Genomic DNA, 18,590 nt, shown 5'->3' with positions numbered 1-18,590 from the left:
AAAATAGTGCTGTCATTATTATAACAGATCAGCAGCAGCACTAACTTGTGGTCACCTGTTCTAAAAGTTTTTAATATTTATAATGTAAAATAAAACATGTTTAATAATCATGAGCTCAAATGTTCTTCAGTTCATTTGTGAAATTGTAACATAAAATTGTGCTTCCTGAGATGGGATGAATACTTCACTGAATCGTAGAAATAAAAGCCAGAGCCAAACTCGATGGGGGAGCAAAGCTCGACGGAACACTGGAAAAAACTGAACTGAAGCCGCGCAGTCGGATGCAGCAGCGTTCTCATTTAGTGGCGAGCGCGCTGACCACCATCCGGGCGAGTTTAAGGTCAAGGCTCTGAGGGATTAGAGCGCATTAATCGAGGGTGATGAGAACAGCACTGAAGCAGCTCATTGAGACACTTCCAACGGGACAGAAAAACAAATCTGCAGTTTATAAGTAACAACATATGTGGAGCCTGAAAATGTAAAAAATGCTTTAAAGAAACTGATCAGCTGAGAAACAAATGTATTAATGTAAATGATTTCAAGCAGATTAATGAACACACGCAGTCAGTATACATGTATCTTCTATTTTTTTCTTATTTAAGCTCAAAAAGGAGCGGGAAGAAAAAAACTTGTTAAATCCCACCCCTGTATATTAAAACTGATCTCAAAGTTTAGCCATTCAATGAGCAAAATGTTGAGACATGTGCTGTAGTATGGTACTGTAAATATAAGTAATAGTACACACACACAGACTGTGTAAAGACATGGACTGGGTGAGTGTGACGTCACCACAGCGTTCAGCTCTAGACCTCACTGTGTGACACAGATACATGTTCAGGAAATGTACAAGATATTCTATATCTATCTATGTATCTAATCAAATAACTAAGTAGGGCAATGACCTATTGATAGGCATTTACTGACTCATGACTCGTCACCCTGGTCAAGCCGGCAAAATATGTTTCAGCAACATATGTTTCAGCAATCGGAGCAAGAGACACCCCCCCGCGAGGATGTTCATCTCATTCTGATAAGACTGTGCAACGTGCCAAGAGCCTGTGCACCAACGAAGAGGCGCTAAGTCTAAACCATGTGTATAAAACTCATTGTACAGGTGTAAACATTCAGACTCTGCCTGGGAATGTCAGTGACACAGACTCTGTACAAGTATTACTCTTCACTGGCTGATCAAGTAAATTCTTCTTTGAATTTCATCTATGGGTCAAGGTTATTCTTTGTCCAACGAACACAAAAGGAAAAGGCTGATTTCCTCAACAATATCTTAACACAATAGCAAAATAAAAACCCCAGGATCATGTAGAGGGTTAATACGAACATTTAAGACCAAAATGAGTCTGACAGCAGCAGAGACAGAGAGAGGACACAGTTTATCAAAAACTGAACTGGAGCCAGAGTTGATTGAGCCGGAGGTGCACACATGATCACTTCCTAATTGTAACACAGTGGCTAGCAGGATAGCTCTGCCCATTTATATATACAGTCTATGGTGCAGATATGACACAGGACACTAGACGCAGGAACTGAGTAAACAACCTCTAAGCTGCAGAACATCCGTGGAATTAGTGTTTGAAAATCATTCACGAGTCGCATTTATGTAATTCACAAATTCAGTTAATCCAGACACACACACAGCAGACAGCAGCCTCCTCACAGCACAGCAAAGTACAGTACAGCACAGCACAGTACAGTACAGTACAGTACAGTACAGTACAGTATGGACTTATACACAGGTTATAGTTTATTACATAACTGACCATTTCATTTTGACCATTGTGAAATATCTGTTTTACAAATGAGCCGCTCTACTCTTTACTTTAAACGGCCCACGTTACACTATTTTCTGATCTCTGTTCTAATGTCTCTGCTGAACTAAAGCTAAAAGGAGCTGTTAACTTGAAAACACCCACTTCATGACATCACAAGGTGGAACAGAGCATTTTGACTGTCACTCAAACATGTGTGAATGAAACAAAACACAACTCCAGGTCTGTTTTTGAAGAAATAACTGCATTATAACGAGGTTTAAAGTCGATGAGGGTCCGTTTGGCGTCATATAAGGACCTTTAAGTGTAAACTGTAGCGCTCACGTGAGACTTTAACATGTTTGGCTATTTATATATTTAGCCTAGATGTACAGAGCAGGTGCCAGTGATCCAGGTCAAGAGTTGAGCTCCTTCAGCCTGACACGAGCTTAAGCTAACAAAAGTGACTGCAACTAAAATCATTATGTTTTCCACACAGTTAGATCCTGATTCTAACAAAAAATATATATATGTAAAGAGCCGACCATGAGGGAGAAGGTGACACAGGTATCATAGCAACCAAAGAGCCAATCCAGAGCGAGGCTGATGAAAGTAACACCCCTTCCATAGCAACACTGTCAATCAAACCTGTTGCTAACGCTAGTGGGAGCGGCCTCGGGGAAAGAAGGCGCCTGATTTGTCTGTTATTAATGTTCATATCTTGACAAAATAGCGAAATAAAAACCACAGGATCATGTAGAGCGGGTTATGAATTGGTTGTGGTTGTCCATGATCACTTCCTGTTTAGAACGTGGCAGCTAGCAGGTTAGCGATGTACATTTATATAAACAGTCGATGGTATTTCCAACACAGTGGAGACTCACCGATGCAAGCGTGGACTCGGACTGTCAGCTGGGTGCGTAAAATGACGCTGTGCTTCTTGCCTCTGGATCTGAGGGGGGACAGAGATGAAAGATGTCAGCGCTCAGTACCAAACAAAACAAAACAAATCGCTGAGGTTGGATTTTGTGATCAGCATGAAAGAAATATTGGGTGTGACAAATGAAATGACATTGTAGTGCGTGATAAATATTTGCACAAGGCTCCAACACGAGGTCTGACGCTGGTGCTGTACTGAGCATGTGCGAACTGAAGTAGGAAGAGCAACTTTACCAAAACGACTCAAACTTCTAGCAGGATTAAAGCGTTATTTTATACCCAGGGCGGTCAACAGGGGGGACAAAGGGGTCTTAGGGGCCCAGAATTAGACCCTCTTCCTGTTATTCATTCATATTAGAGGGGGTCCATGTGAGGCTTCTTGCCCTGGGCCCCCATATTTCTGTCACCAGGCCTGTTTATACCAAAATAAAGCCACCTACTGTTTAATACGATCACATTTTAACACCAGGCTCACTCTGTACCTCTCTAATTATCCAAGATTCCTCATATATACACAGTAGAGTATCCTGGTTTCTCCGAGCGCATGTAAACGTCACACCAGAAAACTGTCAGAACTGGGACAAGGCTCATAACCAGGAGACTCAAAAACAAGTAAATACCACGATTTTCTTGCAGCCAGATCACAGTTAATTTTTCCGGAATTCCAGACTATAATGCGCACATGAATATAAGCCGCACCTGCTAAATTTTAAAAGCCGGTGGCCCTTAGCCGGTAAAAATCTATAAATAAGCTGCAACGTTGTATAAGCCGCAGGGTTCAAAGCGTGGGGGAAAAGTAGCACCTTATAATCTGAAATTTATGGTAGTATTCTTCAGTTAATTTCAGTGAATTAAGAGGTAAAACAAAGTCATCTGTTTCTTCTGAAAGTTCACACTTCACCATGATTGTCGCTCACACTCGAGGACGCTGTTCGACTGATACTTTACGGTGACATAACGCTGCGGGTGTTCTACATGTTTGTCTATGGCGGAATACTCAGCAGGTACCGTGGTGACACACTGTTTAGGCATTTAGTGACTGACTGAAAAACTGTTGGCTAACGCTAGCTAGATCGTGAGTGTAATATTATGTGAGAGGGACTCGTTTAACAGCACAAATCAGCTCGTTCTGGTCAGATTGTGTTAAAATAAAACTCAGATTAAAGTCTAAACTGAGGAACAGCTGCAGACAGAGCAGTGCTTACAGTTAGCATCACACCCCCAGGAAAAATTTGCGACTCACGGTATGACAAAATGATACAAGATCGTCATGAGGGTCAGATCATGATTGGATTTTTATCACCACATCGACCTGCGTGACGCCCAATGCAAATAAAAACTAAAGCTCAGATCAAATTGAGTAACAGCTGTAGACAGAGCAGTGCTTACAGTTAGCATCACACCCCCAGGGAATGTTGATGACATCAGCTGCACAGTATCAGAGAAGAGAAGTGCGCGGGGAAATGCGTTTCAACTGCATTCAAAGAGAAAAATTATGAAACATGACAAATGACAGCCTCCGCCCAATGCAATGCTATTTATTTTTAATTTTTTTTTTTTTTAATTTAGGGGTCACACAACCTTCAGCTGGTCAGATATAAATGTCCAAACCCACTGTGTCGAGCCACTGCCTTAGAGACAATATGAACGCTCAAATATAAACACTTCTTGGTCAAAGTGTGAACTAAACTTGTTGTCAGCCAAACAAATTCTCATCATTACACCTGGACATGACGTTTTCAAAATCACTGAGGAAGTACAGACTACACGTCGCTCTGGAGTATAAGTCGCACCAGCCAAAAAATGCATAATAATGAAGAAAAAAACATATATAAGTCGCACTGGAGTATAAGGGAGATTTACTTTACAAAATCCGAGACCAAGAACAGACATTTTATCGTTAAAGGTAAGTTATAATATTAAAAATAAAATGTGGAACGACAGGCTGAATATCAGTACATCACGCTAACGTCACACATTTATATTTATTCAGCGACATGAAGCACAGACAGAACTGAACACGTGTCTGGTTTGTTAACGTAAGATATTAACAGTTAATCAGATAAATAAAGCAGAAAAAACAAGCAACAAGTTTACTCTGGATCTCACTCCAAATCACTAAATCATAGTAGCGTAGTAGACACTGGTACACAGATGTGAATATATATACTTTAATAATTTCACATATAAGTCGCATGTGAGTATAAGTCGCACCCCCGGATAAACTATGAAAAAAAGTGCGACTTATATTCCGGAAAATACGGTAGTTAGTTGTTTTTACAGCGTGGGGATACAAATTCCAAACAGTTTCCATAAAATTGCGCACGAGCAGCGTTCCCACTTATACTGATGCACATCTCCCGGGCCCTGAGGACGACGCACAGTAGATAGACACAACACACACTTAGACACACACACGTCCTTATACCGGCATGCTAACACACAAACACTCACTCAACTGTGGAAAAAAACACGTGTGTGATACGGCAGGATACAGGCAGTGTCCAGAATGGGGGTTCATTTTCTTTCTTTTGCTCATAGTCCCAGTCCAAACAGCTGGTCTGGGTCCTGATCGTCCCGGTGATAATGAGCGATAAGTGACATGCAGGTCTGTGGAAACATGAGTCCACCTCGTTTCAGATACAACATTTTATAACAGCAAAAGAATACTCATATTTTATCTGAACTTTGATTCGATTTGAAAGATTTACCTCAAATTTGTTCCGACAACTTGAGGCACATTTAATTAATTGTCTCTGTGCGCGACGGCAGCGGCTAGTTCCACTCTTAATGTCTATGAGCTGCGCTAAAATCGCTAAATGACAGATCAGATCGTGGGCTGCAGGTGGGTTAGGGGTCAGAGGTCAGGAGGTCAGGAGGTTAGGGTCAGACACTGGACACGGAGCTGCAGGTTGACGTCACTGATAACATGTTTAACACTTTACAAATCGGAGGATATGTCTGTGTTTACAAAGCGACGTCTTTTTGTGTCGATGCTAATGCTAATGCTAATTTCGAAGTCTAATAAATATTTAAATAACGCCGCTGACTGAAATGATCAACACCTAAAAATAATCGTCCTTACAACAAATTACATTTTGTTGTTATGTTGTATTTAATATTTGGATAGAAGTTAGCATTAACATTAGCATTGACTCCATAGACAGTATATATACATGGACGTAGTTAACCTGCTAGCCGCCATGCTACAAATAGGAAGTACCTGCTGCTGTCAGACTCGTTATTTTGGTCTTAAATGTTCATATTAACCCTCTACATGATCCTGGGGTTTTTATTTCTCTATTGTGTCTGTAAATCAAGATATGAACATTAATAACAGACAAATCAGTCGTCTTCTTCCCACAGGTTGCGCCCGCTAGCGTTAGCAACATGTTTGATTGATCGTGTTGCTAAGCGCCCGCTCCCTGCTAAACCAGTGGTGTGGCCAGGAAGGGGCGTTACCTTCAACAGCCCCGCCCCCAGCCATGCTCTTAGGTTGCTATGATACTCGTGGTCAGAATTTCCTGTAGCTGCTCTGGCCTCGATGAGCTTCATTTGACCGGAGCTGAACGCTGACGTCGTCTCTTTCTAAACACAAAAACTTCCTCTGCTGAAGTTTTCCGCACATTTGTAAAGTGCAGCTCCCTGTCCACCGTCCGATCTGTCAGGATTTACTGATTTTAGCTCGATTTGTGCCGTTAAACGAGTCTCTTTCACGTAACATTACAGTCACAAGCTAGCTAGCATTAGCCGACAGTTTTTCAGTTAATCGCTCTCCTAAACAAGACCGTGAACGCGAGTATTGATCACAGGTTCCCAGACTATTTAAAAGCTTTTTTGGACAGTGTTTGATAATGTGCGCATTGTGTCACCATGGTAACTAAAGGACATGCCACCACGCACAAACATGTACAACACCCCCAGAGTGACGTCACTAAAAACAATGGCTAAGTGTCAAACATCTCAGCGTCCCAGCGTCTTCATGTTTACACACAGTCGAGAAGTTTGTCACAGCTGAAGTAAAAGTACAGATACCACAGCAAAAATGTACTAAAGTAAAAGTAAAGTATCACAGGAAAAAGTCTACTTAAGTAAAAATAAGGTAAGGTAACGTAGTACCACTTTAAAAACGTACTTAAAGAGTAAAAAGTAAAAGTTTTTCACACAGATTTTGAGTCTTATAAAGCTCCAAATGGTGATTTTGATAAAGATTTGAGCTGAATTTTGTTCAACAGAAACAATTGAATCGATCATTTTTCCAGCTGTTTTTATTTGTATATTTTTGTTTTATCAAATGATGAAAGTTTTTCTTTTCAGTCCTGTTCAAAAGTGTAGTGGAGTAGAAAGTACAGATACTGCTCTCAAATGTACTCAAGTAAAACTAAAAAGTATCCACTGTAAAATGTACTTAAGTAAAGTACAGATACCTAAAATGTATACTTAAGTGCAGTACTTTACTACTTTTACTTCATTACGTTCTAACACTGGACGTAACCAGGCAACAAGCGACAACAGAAAGCGTCGTCAAGGCAACACCCGCAACTGACTGACGACATTTAAATCAAGTTAGGCATTGGAATAGTCAAGAAAACACTCTGTTCCACCTTGTGATGTCATTGTGTGGTAATACAGGAAGCGCTCCACTGTGTTTTTAAACTTTACACACCTTCACTAGAATCATTTGGATCATTTCAGGCCTGGAATTGTAAATCTACTGCTGAACTAAAGGTAAAAGGGGCTGTTAACTCAAAAAAATGAGGCGAAATTTGAATTTTTAGGCACATTTTCAGTCAGATCCAGTTTACTCAGATGCTAACATAAAATCACCTCTGTGTATTTTTTTTGTCTCTAATACGACAACAAAAAGAAGCAAGACATTTAGACCTGGCTCTGTTCATATTTCTGTTTTGAATGGGCCAAAAATGGTCAGTTTTGGCTGTTTTTACACATAAAATGTCTTAGTTTTATATAAAAACACGACATGATGAAAAACCTGTAATACATTTGTTTCTTACATTTATGTGAGTGAACGACAGGAGAGATTTCAAATGGATATCTCGAAATTTAAGATTTTTTCCTTTTCACCTGCAGCGTCTCAACTTAATAACTTAAAGCGTCCATGTCACGATGTTTTCTGATCTGTTCTAATGTTGTTTCTTCATCACAAACAGACCTGAAGTTGTGTTTTTTGTTTCATTCACACATGTTTAACACCCAAACCTGCATATTTAGGCTGAGTTCTTCTTCTCTCAAACTGAAAACACTCTGTTCCACCTTGTGATGTCATCATGTGATGATACAGGAAGTGCTCCGCTGTGTTTTTAAACTCCACACACCTTCATTTCTAGAATCATTTGGATCATTTGAGCCCTGGAATTGCCGATCTATTACTGAACTAAAGGTAAAAAAGGTAGACGTTAACTTGAAAACAACTACTTTATGACATCACAAGGTGGAACAGACCATTTTGCGCTGACAAATTTAGAACAGACTAATAATAAAGTGTTACTCAAACATGTGGGAATGAAACAAAACACAACTCCAGGTCTGTTTTTGAGGAGACAACACAGATTAAACCTCACAAGAGTCAGTTTTCTGTAACATAGAAGCTTTAAATTATCTTGGAAACGCAGCTTCACCGAAATCCCACAGACGTTTACATTCGCCCTCCTCTATTAACTAAGGTATTTGATTTACTGGGTTTAAATCTGTTCATTTGGAGGAAAATGAAACAGTATAAAGCTGTAGACTGTAAAATGGCAGTAGCTGGAGAATCTGAGGGTCTATCAGTCTGGGTTTCCAAAGCGTTTCATATTTTCCGTGGACACAGTCTTCCAAGAACTCCTCATCCAGCAGCTTATGATTCTTCCCATTTGAAAAGCAACAAATCATGCGAGAAGTGCGCGCGTCTGAGGGCCACGGCACCGAACGGGACGGCGACGGGACGGCCCGGAGAGGTAAAGGTGTTTTGACAGTGAGGACTTGGCGTGTGGAGGTGTGAGAAACCGTTCGTACCCTGTGTCGTCCTGCTGAAATCCCTCCAACTCGTCTCTCTGCTCGGCCAGGGACGACTCCAAATCCAGATAGGTGCCATTGTGAGACAGCTGGAGCGCGCAGTCGTCGAGCTGTGAAAACAAAAACACACGCAAAAAAACATTATAATCGAGATACGCCGTGTTTTTTATAAGGACGTGATGAGGTTAAAGGGACGACATTACAGAAAATGGACTTGTGTGAGGTTTAAGTCACGTTATAAAGCTGTTACGTCATCAAAAAACAGACCTGGAGTTGTGTTTTGTTTCATTCACACATGTTTGAGTAGCACTTTATTATTAGTATTCTCCAAAGCTCAAAACGCTCTGTTCCACCTTGTGATGTCATCAAGTGGTAGTTTTCAAGTTTCAAGTTAACAGCTCCTTTTACCTTTCGCTCAGTAGTAGATTGGCAGTTATTCCAAGGCTGAAATGATCCAAATGATTCTAAAAATGAAGATGTGTGGAGTTTAAAAACACAGCGGAGCACTTCCTGTATCGCCACATGATGACATCACAAGGTGGAACAGAGTGTTTTCAGTTTGAGAGAAGAAGAACTCAGCCTAAATCTGCAGGGTTTGTGCGTTAAACATGTGTGAATGAAACAGAAAAACACAACTTCAGGTCTGTTTGCGACGAGGAAACGACATTAGAACAGATCAGAAAACATCGTAATATGAGCGCTTTAAGTTAAAATCGTAAATTTCGAGATATCCATTTGAAATCTTCTCCTGTCGTTCACTCACATAAATGTAAGAAACAAATGTATTACAGGTTTTTCATCATGTCATGTTTTTATATAAAAATAAGGCGTTTTATGTGTAAAAACAGCCAAAACTGACCATTTTTGGCCCATTCAAAACAGAAACATGAACAGAGCCAGGTTTAAATGCCTTGCTTCTTTTTATTGTCGTATTAGAGACAAAAAAAAAAAAAAAAAAAAAAAAAAATACACAGAGGTGATTTTGGATCTTATTTAGTTTTTGAGTAAAATAGATCTGACTGAAAATTTGCCTAAAAATTGCAATTTTGCCTCATTTTTTTTGGTTAAAACTTGAATAAATCAGATTTGGAATAAGAAATCAAAAAATCCTTCTGTACGTTTCATCTAAATCTTGTTAAATACGACGTTGTAAAGTTTGGTGTGTGTCGGTGCTACTTTAAGAGCTGATCCTTATGTCTCTATGGAGGAAATGTATTTGGAGAAAACGACCTTTGAACCTTCAGTGTCTCATATATCTCTATGGAGGCAGGTGGACTAAATGAAATATTAAAACATGTTTCAGAGCAGAGTGGATCATTTCACTGTTTCCATATAAAAAAAAACTTGTTGCTGAGAGACAAAACTGACCAAAACCAAAATATACAAAAGAAAAGGGCTGTGTCTGTAGTGTCTCCTGTTAAGTTCATCCTTAGTAGTCGTAGAACTCGAGTATCGATAATAAGAAAACAATAAAAAAACTAAAACTAGGACTGAAACTAGACACTCATTTCCGCAGGTTAGTTCGATTTCACATAAACGGCACCAAATTTGACCTTTTCTTAACATTTTTAGACTAATGCTAATGTAAAATAAACAAAGTAGTGTTATTTTGTATGTTAAAAGCAGAATTTGAAACGTCAATCTCCAAACTCTCTACCTCTCTGTCGCCCCCTGTAGGCTAAAACGTTAACACGCGACGACTTCACTGGTACTACAAGAAGGTCGTGCGGGCGAACGTAATTATTTAACGTTTTTATTTTGTTATAAACTGCAATACTGATCCAAAACCAGTCTCTGCCCCTTCAGAGTAGCATTTCACCATAGACACTGGGGGTTAAGTGTCTTGCTCAAGGACACGACGACAGGATTCATGTGTAGGAGCTGGAATCGCACCGCCAACCTGTGGGTCAGTGGGCGAACACGCTACCAACTGAGCCACTGTCGCCTCACAATCAGCGTTTCAGTGTTTACTACAGTTTTATTTTTCCAGTGCAGTGTTTTGACTTAGACCAGACATGGGCAAACTACGGCCCGGGGGCAACACACGGACCTTTGGGTTTATTAATCCGGGCCGCCGAACGTGACCAAATTATATTAAAATAGGTAAGAGTAAAACTTGTTCGATTTATCTTTCTCCTGTAATACCAACGTTTCCCCAAAAGATGGCGCACGTCAGCGACATCAACCTTGTTCGCGCGTGTTACTTTTATCAGCCCTTCTGCAAAAATGAGCTTATCAAAGAAAAGAAAAGTGGACAACGAGCGCCGAGTGTTTAATACGGAGCGGACAACAAAATATTTTTTCACTGAAGTCTGATCAAATGCGGTATGAAGAAACTGTCAGCCGTCACTTTGCTACGAAGCACGTTAACTACGCTAGCAAACAATCAACGCAGGAACAGGCTCAGAGGGTCGCAGCCAATTTACAGATTTAATTAATGCATTTGGAAAACAATTTGTACAATGAGCTTTGAATATTTATGCTTTGCTACATGTTACAGGACAAATCTCTAATGTAATATACACATATACATGATTTAATATAAACATATACATCTTCTGGCCCCGCCCCTCTGTCAGATGTTAGACCCGTTGTGGCCCGTGGTGTTCGCCCCTGACTATTCTCTGTAAACTAAACCCTCTGATCCAGGCACATTGATACAAACATAAATAGTCTTTGGAAACTGTGATTGCGTCGTGGACATGAACACAGAGGAATGGCATGGTCACTCTCCGGGTGGAGGTGTGATGTGCGCACTCCAGCCACAGGAATGACCCCACCGATCCCACCAGCCCCACCAGCACCACCAGCCCCACCAGCACCACCAGCCCCACCAGCCCCGCCAGCCCCACCGCACACTGTAAAAAGACGTGGACTGAGTGAGTGTGACGTCACCCACGGCGTTCAGTCAAATGAAGCTCCTCGAGGCCAGAGCAGGTCTAAAGGTGAATTTTGGAGCCAAATTCCGACCAACAGTATCATAGCAACGAAAGAGCCAATCAGGAGCGAGGCTGTTGAAGGTAACGCTTGATTCAGAAAGGTTAAGAAAACTCCCGCACACCGTGTCACTCTGACGTTCCTCAGGTTTCAGAGGGACCGAAAACATTGATGTGTGAATAAAAGTGAAGAGTGGAGTGAGACGTGTGCAGTTTACAACCTTTATGAAACAAGTGACACTTCAGCCTGTCGCCCAGTCAGGACTAAACCAGGACTAAACCAGGACTAAACCAGGACTAAAGCAGGACTAAACCAGGACTAAACCAGGTCTACACCAGGACTAAACCAGGTCTGCACCAGGACTAATCCAGGAATAAACCAGGACTAAACCAGGACTAAACCAGGACTAAACCAGGACTAAACCAGGACTAAACCAGGTCTGCACCAGGACTAAACCAGGACTAAAGCAGGACTAAACCAGGACTAAACCAGGTCTGCACCAGGACTAAACCAGGACTAAAGCAGGACTAAACCAGGACTAAACCAGGACTAAACCAGGTCTGCACCAGGACTAATCCAGGAATAAACCAGGACTAAACCAGGTCTACACCAGGACTAAACTAGGACTAAACTAGGACTAAAGCAGGACTTTTGTGCAGTTTAAACCTGGAACATTCTTTCTGAAGATGTGACTCAGGCCTCGGCTTTGACAATGTTTAAATCCAGACTCAAACTGTTCTGTTTATCTGTGAATGTGACTGAAAGGGGTTTATTCTGCACTTTTCTCCTTTAATGTTACTTTAATGATGATTTATGTTTTGATTTGTTGTATTGTGATTTTAATGTCTTTTTTATTCTGTAAAACACTTTAAATTACTTTGCGTATGAATTGTGTCACAACACTGGTTTATCAGGGAGCGAGCGCTTAGCAACACTGTCAATCAAACCTGTTGCTAACGCTAACAGGAGTGACCTCGGGGAAAGAAGGCGCCTGATTTGTCCGTTATTAAAGTTCACATCTTGATTTACAGACACAATAGTGAAATAAAAACCGCAGGATCATGTAGAGGGTTAATACGAACATTTACGACCGAAAGGACGAGTCTGACGGCAGCAGTTATGTGATCACTTCCTGTTTGTAACGCGGCGGCTAGCAGGTTAGCTACGTCCATGTCTATGTACAGTTAGTCTATGGTCCCCGCTCTTCGCCAGTCCGTGTGTCTCTCGCCCTGTTCTTAAAACCACTCTCTTGTAAAATAACGTTGTTTTATGGGACCCGGTCGTTTGAACAAGTACAATGGTGCAGAAAAAGAAGCTGCTTTTCAGTGTGGTGAGGTGGCTCTGTTTTGTGCATTACTGTTAAAGGGATTAGAGCGATGAAGCTGTTAAGCCCGAAGACCAACCCCGCAGTGGGACGAGACGCAGAAATCTCATTTGTTTGAACATTTGCTTATGCGAAAATGACAAGACTGAAGTAAGGATCGACTTGTGTTTGCATAATTACGCAACAGAGGCTCGCGAGTTTATGTCGATTCCAACCACGAACCTTCAAGATCGGTGGACAAACGCTCGACCGACTAAACCACTGTCGCCTTGTACTCGGATTTGGACTAATGCTGTAAAAAGTATCGTAATTTTTAAATATCATTACACAAGCTAAAATACTGTTAACCTCCTGAATCCACGTTTCCAGCATCGCCCATTCTTCTCCTTTCCCTGCGGCGAATCTGTACCGCAGCAGCAGAAAACTCCACCCCCTCAGCCTCTCCATCTTGTTCTTTTACCTACAAACATGTTTTACCCAACAAATCTATTATTTTTTGCACTATCGGTAAAAAATAAAAACATAAACTGATACCTGGAGGCCTCGCTGGACACGTTTTGGTGTGAACGTACAAATGTTCCAGAAAGTTTGAACACGTAAATGTTGATTTGTACAATGGCAAATAAAAATAATATAAATATACAAGATAATATAATATACAAGTATCATATTACTCTTACTCTAATATCGTTTTACTCTGACAACTTAGTAATTTTACATGTACAAACTGAAAATTACGCTCTAACGAGTTTTGAGACAATCGTTGCGCCGAGTTTGTCTCAAAAAGATTCGTGATCGCGGCGACTGAAAACAGCAGGGGGCGGGGCTAAGATTTTAATAAGTTTATACCAGGGTAAATCGCAGAGATAAAGCGAGTGTGGCAACAAAAGTGTTAACAAGTTTTTTTTCAGAAATTGACATGTTAGCATTAGCTTGCGCCTCATGCTAGTGGACTTTTCCTCGGCTTTTTACACAGAACAGAGCAGACTGCACACGGAGCGTTGAGTTTAACAATGTGAAGACGTGACATTTGAGTTCACTTCATCATTCAGTGTCTGGACAAACACAAATACACTTGTTACTACACTTAATACTCGTGTCTTTCGTCGTCGCTGCCTGAGCCCTGCACTCGTTAACTGAACTGAACAAAGCTGAGCCTGAGTCTGTTTGGATCGACCCGGAAAATCTAGAGGAAGAGTCTCCGGAGAGGACCGAACCCGCAGCTTGAGAATCACGGGTCTGTATTTGCTAATCCCACTTTAAACTGTTCTATTGTAACAGGCCCGTGTCAGAGTGTAAATAAAAACACTCTTAAGTCCACGCTCCCGGGGTTTATTCAGCGTTTAACTTGAACTGGACTTTTAAAAGCGACATGTGGCATTGTGCTCAGGCTTCATGACGACACTTGGGTCCCGATCACCAGCCCTCTGCTCTGCTCTCGTCTTTTCCTCCGTCTTTTCCTCCGTCGTTCCCTCCCTCTCTTGGGGTAAGTGAGACGCAGTCTGCTGGATGGACTCAGGCTTAAATATAACTCAGCTATATTTACACCGCTCTGAGGCAGCCGCGCTAACGGGAGCTCGGGTGGGTGTGTCTGCAGAAGCCCAGTAGCCGAGAGGAGCGGAGGTGGGAGTTTTTTTTTTTTACCATTTAGTGTTATTTCATTTCCCAGACAACTTAAAGCCGCATTGTGTAACTTTTCAGTGTCGGTTTTTCAGTGTCTGTGCAACTCTACCACCTCTTTCACTCCATGTTTTGTTGTTTTGTTCCTTTAATGTTCTTCAGTATGGCATTTAATTTAACTATCTCCATGGTGACGAACAGGCCACATCACCAGGTCAAGTTACAGTTACAGGTCAGATCTGTGGAGAAGCTCACGCACTAATAAAGCGTGTTTTTGCAGTTGTTTTGAGAAATAAAAACACCTGTGATTGAATAAACACAAGATATATTTGCTTTGGAACATCCCAAAGTGATAACGTCACCATGGAGACAAGTAGATAACAGACACTCCGCCGGAAAAAGTTTCACAGTGCACCTTTAAAATATCTTTCACATTTTCTAGTTAGTACAACAAATCTGACTCCTAAATGAAGAGCCTGTGACGCCCGGTGACAACTTTAATTAGAACTAAACACTGTGGACTCTTTCATTTCAGGATACGGTCGCTCTGGGGTAATCTTAAAACAAAGGAGTGATCGAATAAAGGGGTCGCAGGCAAGCGGGGGGGGGGGGGGGGGTCCACATGGGGGGGACGGGGGAACTTAATCACAACCTGCCCCAGTGCCCCACTTCCCTTTAAGCACGTTTCACCATTATCCAGGAACAATACTTATATTCATCTGTTTACATGTGAGCGCGGAGCATAGACTGTTTGTATAAGTGGACCTAGCTAACCTGCTAGCCGGTTATGGGAAGTGAGCATGGACGCGCTTCCGGCTCAATCAACTCTGGCTCCAATTCACTTTCTATTGAAAAACTGTCACCGCTCTCTCTGTCTCTGCTGCTTCAGACTCGTCATTTTGGTCTTAAATGTTCGTATTAACCCTCTACATGATCCTGGGTGTTTTATTTCACTATTGTGTCTGTAAATCGAGATATAAACATTAATAACGGACAAATCAGGCGCCTTCTTTCCCTGAGGTTTTTCCCTGACAACTTAAAGACGTACTGTGTAACTTTTCAGTGTCTGTGTAACTCAACCACCTCCTTGACTCCATGTTTTGTTTTGTTTTTTCCTTTAATGTTCTTCAGTATGGCATTTAATTTAACTATCTCCATGGAGACGAGCTGGCCACATCACCAGGTCAAGTTACAGTTACAGGTCAGATCTGTGGAGAAGCTCACGCAGTAATAAAGCGTGTTTTTGCGGTAGTTTTGAGAAATAAAAACAGCTGCGATTGAATAAACACAAGATATATTTGCTTTGGAACATCCCAAAGTGATAACGTCACCATGGAGACAAGAAGATAACAGACACTCCACCGGAAAAGGTTACACAGTGAAGCTTTAAAGTATCAGATTGGACGACTCTTTTCACTAAAACAAGATTAAGATCATTATATTTAAGATTTTTATACAAATTTTAAAAACTTTTCCCAGTTTGGTGATATTTTTCAAGTTTAAAATTTTACTTCCTGGTTGTAAATCGTGACATCAGAAGTGTCACCTAGCAACCGTGTGGTAAACTGGGTCAAAGCTCCTCTAATGTCACAGAAATTATGATTTGAGAAATGCACATTTATTTTGTTAGCGTTAGCAACAGGTTTGATTGACCCTTTACCAGCTAAACCAGCGGTGCCGGCGGTTACCTTCAACAGCGTCGCTCTGGATTGGCTCTTTGGTTGCTATGATACTCGCGGTGGGAATTCCAAATACGTAACCCGGCTCCAAATTAGCCGCTATAACCCACAGATGAACACTGCGCGGGCAACTAGACGCTTTGTAATGTAAGATTTTAATGTCAGCGAGTCCAAAAACACTTCATTTTGTAATAAGAAACAACAAAACAAAATCCATCAGAGTGAGCACAACCGCACGCTCTTACATTAAAACCCGTCAGCAGAGGGCAGCGACGAGGGCGAACGGAGTAATTACTAACATGTTAAAACAACACAGAGGCTGGCGAACTGTTAACGATGCCTTTACGTAACTGGGAACTTTAGGAACTCTTGTATTTACCGTTAAAAGTCCCAAAAGCAAAACGCTCTTTGAAGATAAACGAGGGCGTGCTCTGTGCTGCCGTAAAATCAGCTAATATACATTTAATGAGCGGCTCTGAATAATTCCATAAATGTTGGATTGTTTGGGAGAGCAGTTTAAAGGGGGAAGTGACTTAACTTTGGAGGTATTTCTCAGCAGCATATCCAGCTCGTTCAAGATGCTTAAAGGTGTATTATGTAACTTTTCTCGCAGAGTTTGACATTAAAGTGCATGTATTACGCTATTCTCTGTGCTATAATGTCGTTTCCTCGTCACAAACGGACTGGAGTTGTGTTTTTTTTGTTTCATTCACGCATGTTTAACGCACAAACCCTGCAGATTTAGACTGAGTTCTTCTTCTCAAACTGAAAACACTCTGTTCCACCTTGTGATGTCATCATGTGGTAATACAGGAAGTGCTCCGCTGTGTTTTTAAACCCCACAAACCTTCATTTCTAGAATCATTTGGATCATTTCAGCTCTGGAATTGCCGATTTCTACTGAAGTAAAGGTACAAAAGGTAGACGTTAACTTGAAAACTACCACTTCATGACATCACAAGGTGGAACGGAGCGTTTTGACGTTTGGAGATGTAGATTATCATGTGACAGATAAACGCTACAACAAAAATTACTTGTTTTGTTTTTACCAGGCGTATTGACACTTTGCGGTGACGTCACTCTGGGGGTGTTGTACATGTATGTGCGTGGTGGAATGTTCTTTAGTTACCATGGTGACACAATGTACACATTAGCAAACGCTGACGAAAAAGTTTTTAAATAGTCTGGAATGTATTTATAAAAGTTCAGAAGTTACTAAGGCTGGGTATCGTTAAGATTTTCCCGATCCGATACATACCTCGATACAGTACTTTTTCGATTTGATACAATACGATACGATATATTTCAAATGGATTCGATATGATTCAGGGAAAAATATAAGCTTTTGTGACCATTAATGATCAAAACCACACAAAATAAACATAAATGGAGCATTTATCTTCTGTTTACTGAAGATGAATGAACATAACCATAATTAAACGATACAATATGCCGATATTTTGATATTTTTGCGTACTCCTAGAAGTTACCATGGAGACACAATGCACACATTAGCAAACGCAAGCAAGTTTTAAGTCTGAAAATGCCCAAAAAACCAAAAAAAAAAACACAAAACGGATTCAAACAGCACATTTTCAGGAGCTTGTGATCAATCTGAGTATTTATGGTTCTGTTTAGGAGTTTGATTTTCAACAAAAAGGTGAGAGTAACTAACAGAAATATTGTTGGCTAACGCTAATGCTAATGCTAGCTAGCTCGTGACTGTATTGTTACGTGTGAGAGACTTATGTAACAGCACAAAGCAGCTCATCTGTTATAGTTCAGCTCTGTATAGTCAGTTTGTGTTAAAACAAAGATCAGATTAAAGTCTAACGCGCCCCAGACGGACCAGTGCCTCCGGTTAGCATCACATCCCTAGTGAAAGTTGATGACAAAGTAACAGTATTTGCAACCAGCTGAGTACTACAGTAGCAGGTTGGCTCTGTCAGCAGCAGCAGGAGGAGGAGGAGGAGGAGTGTGAGCTGGATTCTGCGGTGACACTACTGAGGTGGAGTGGATGGATGTGGACGCCGCGGGGAGGGGACGGTCAGGAGAGAACAAAGTATCCAGACGGTGACCACAAGAATTCTGGGACAAGTGACCTATACTTTACATGTGAGGCAGCGAGCCATATACGCACTCAGCTATCATCACAATATAATCACACACTGCGGAGCCCGTGAGAAAAACAAAGAGACGAGGAGACGTTTCTTCACCTGGGTCAGTAGGTAAAATCTGACCGGTTTTGTCCTTGTGACGCTCTAAAGTTTTAATTTATGACACGTGTGGATCGTTATGTTGTAATTTACACGT

The 18,590-nt window shown here is 41.2% G+C and overlaps 1 protein-coding gene across 4 annotated transcripts in view; it reads right to left on the bottom strand.

The window, feature by feature from the left end:
- fhod3a (formin homology 2 domain containing 3a) overlaps positions 1-18,590 on the bottom strand; it is an 87,640-nt gene that overhangs the window by 66,599 nt on the left and 2,451 nt on the right. For all 4 annotated transcript variants that reach the window (XM_055225370.1, XM_055225368.1, XM_055225369.1 and 1 more), the window contains exons 2-3: positions 8,718-8,827; positions 2,648-2,715 (exon numbers count right to left, since the gene is read on the bottom strand). In XM_055225370.1, coding sequence (XP_055081345.1) covers positions 2,648-2,715; positions 8,718-8,827 — 178 coding nt within the window. The remainder of the gene's footprint in view (positions 1-2,647; positions 2,716-8,717; positions 8,828-18,590) is intronic.

Source organism: Periophthalmus magnuspinnatus, chromosome 11 (assembly GCF_009829125.3).
Source record: "Periophthalmus magnuspinnatus isolate fPerMag1 chromosome 11, fPerMag1.2.pri, whole genome shotgun sequence".
NCBI lineage: Eukaryota > Metazoa > Chordata > Actinopteri > Gobiiformes > Gobiidae > Periophthalmus > Periophthalmus magnuspinnatus.
Note: the sequence above shows the minus strand (reverse complement) of the source record. Positions and strands in the feature narration are given on the sequence as shown.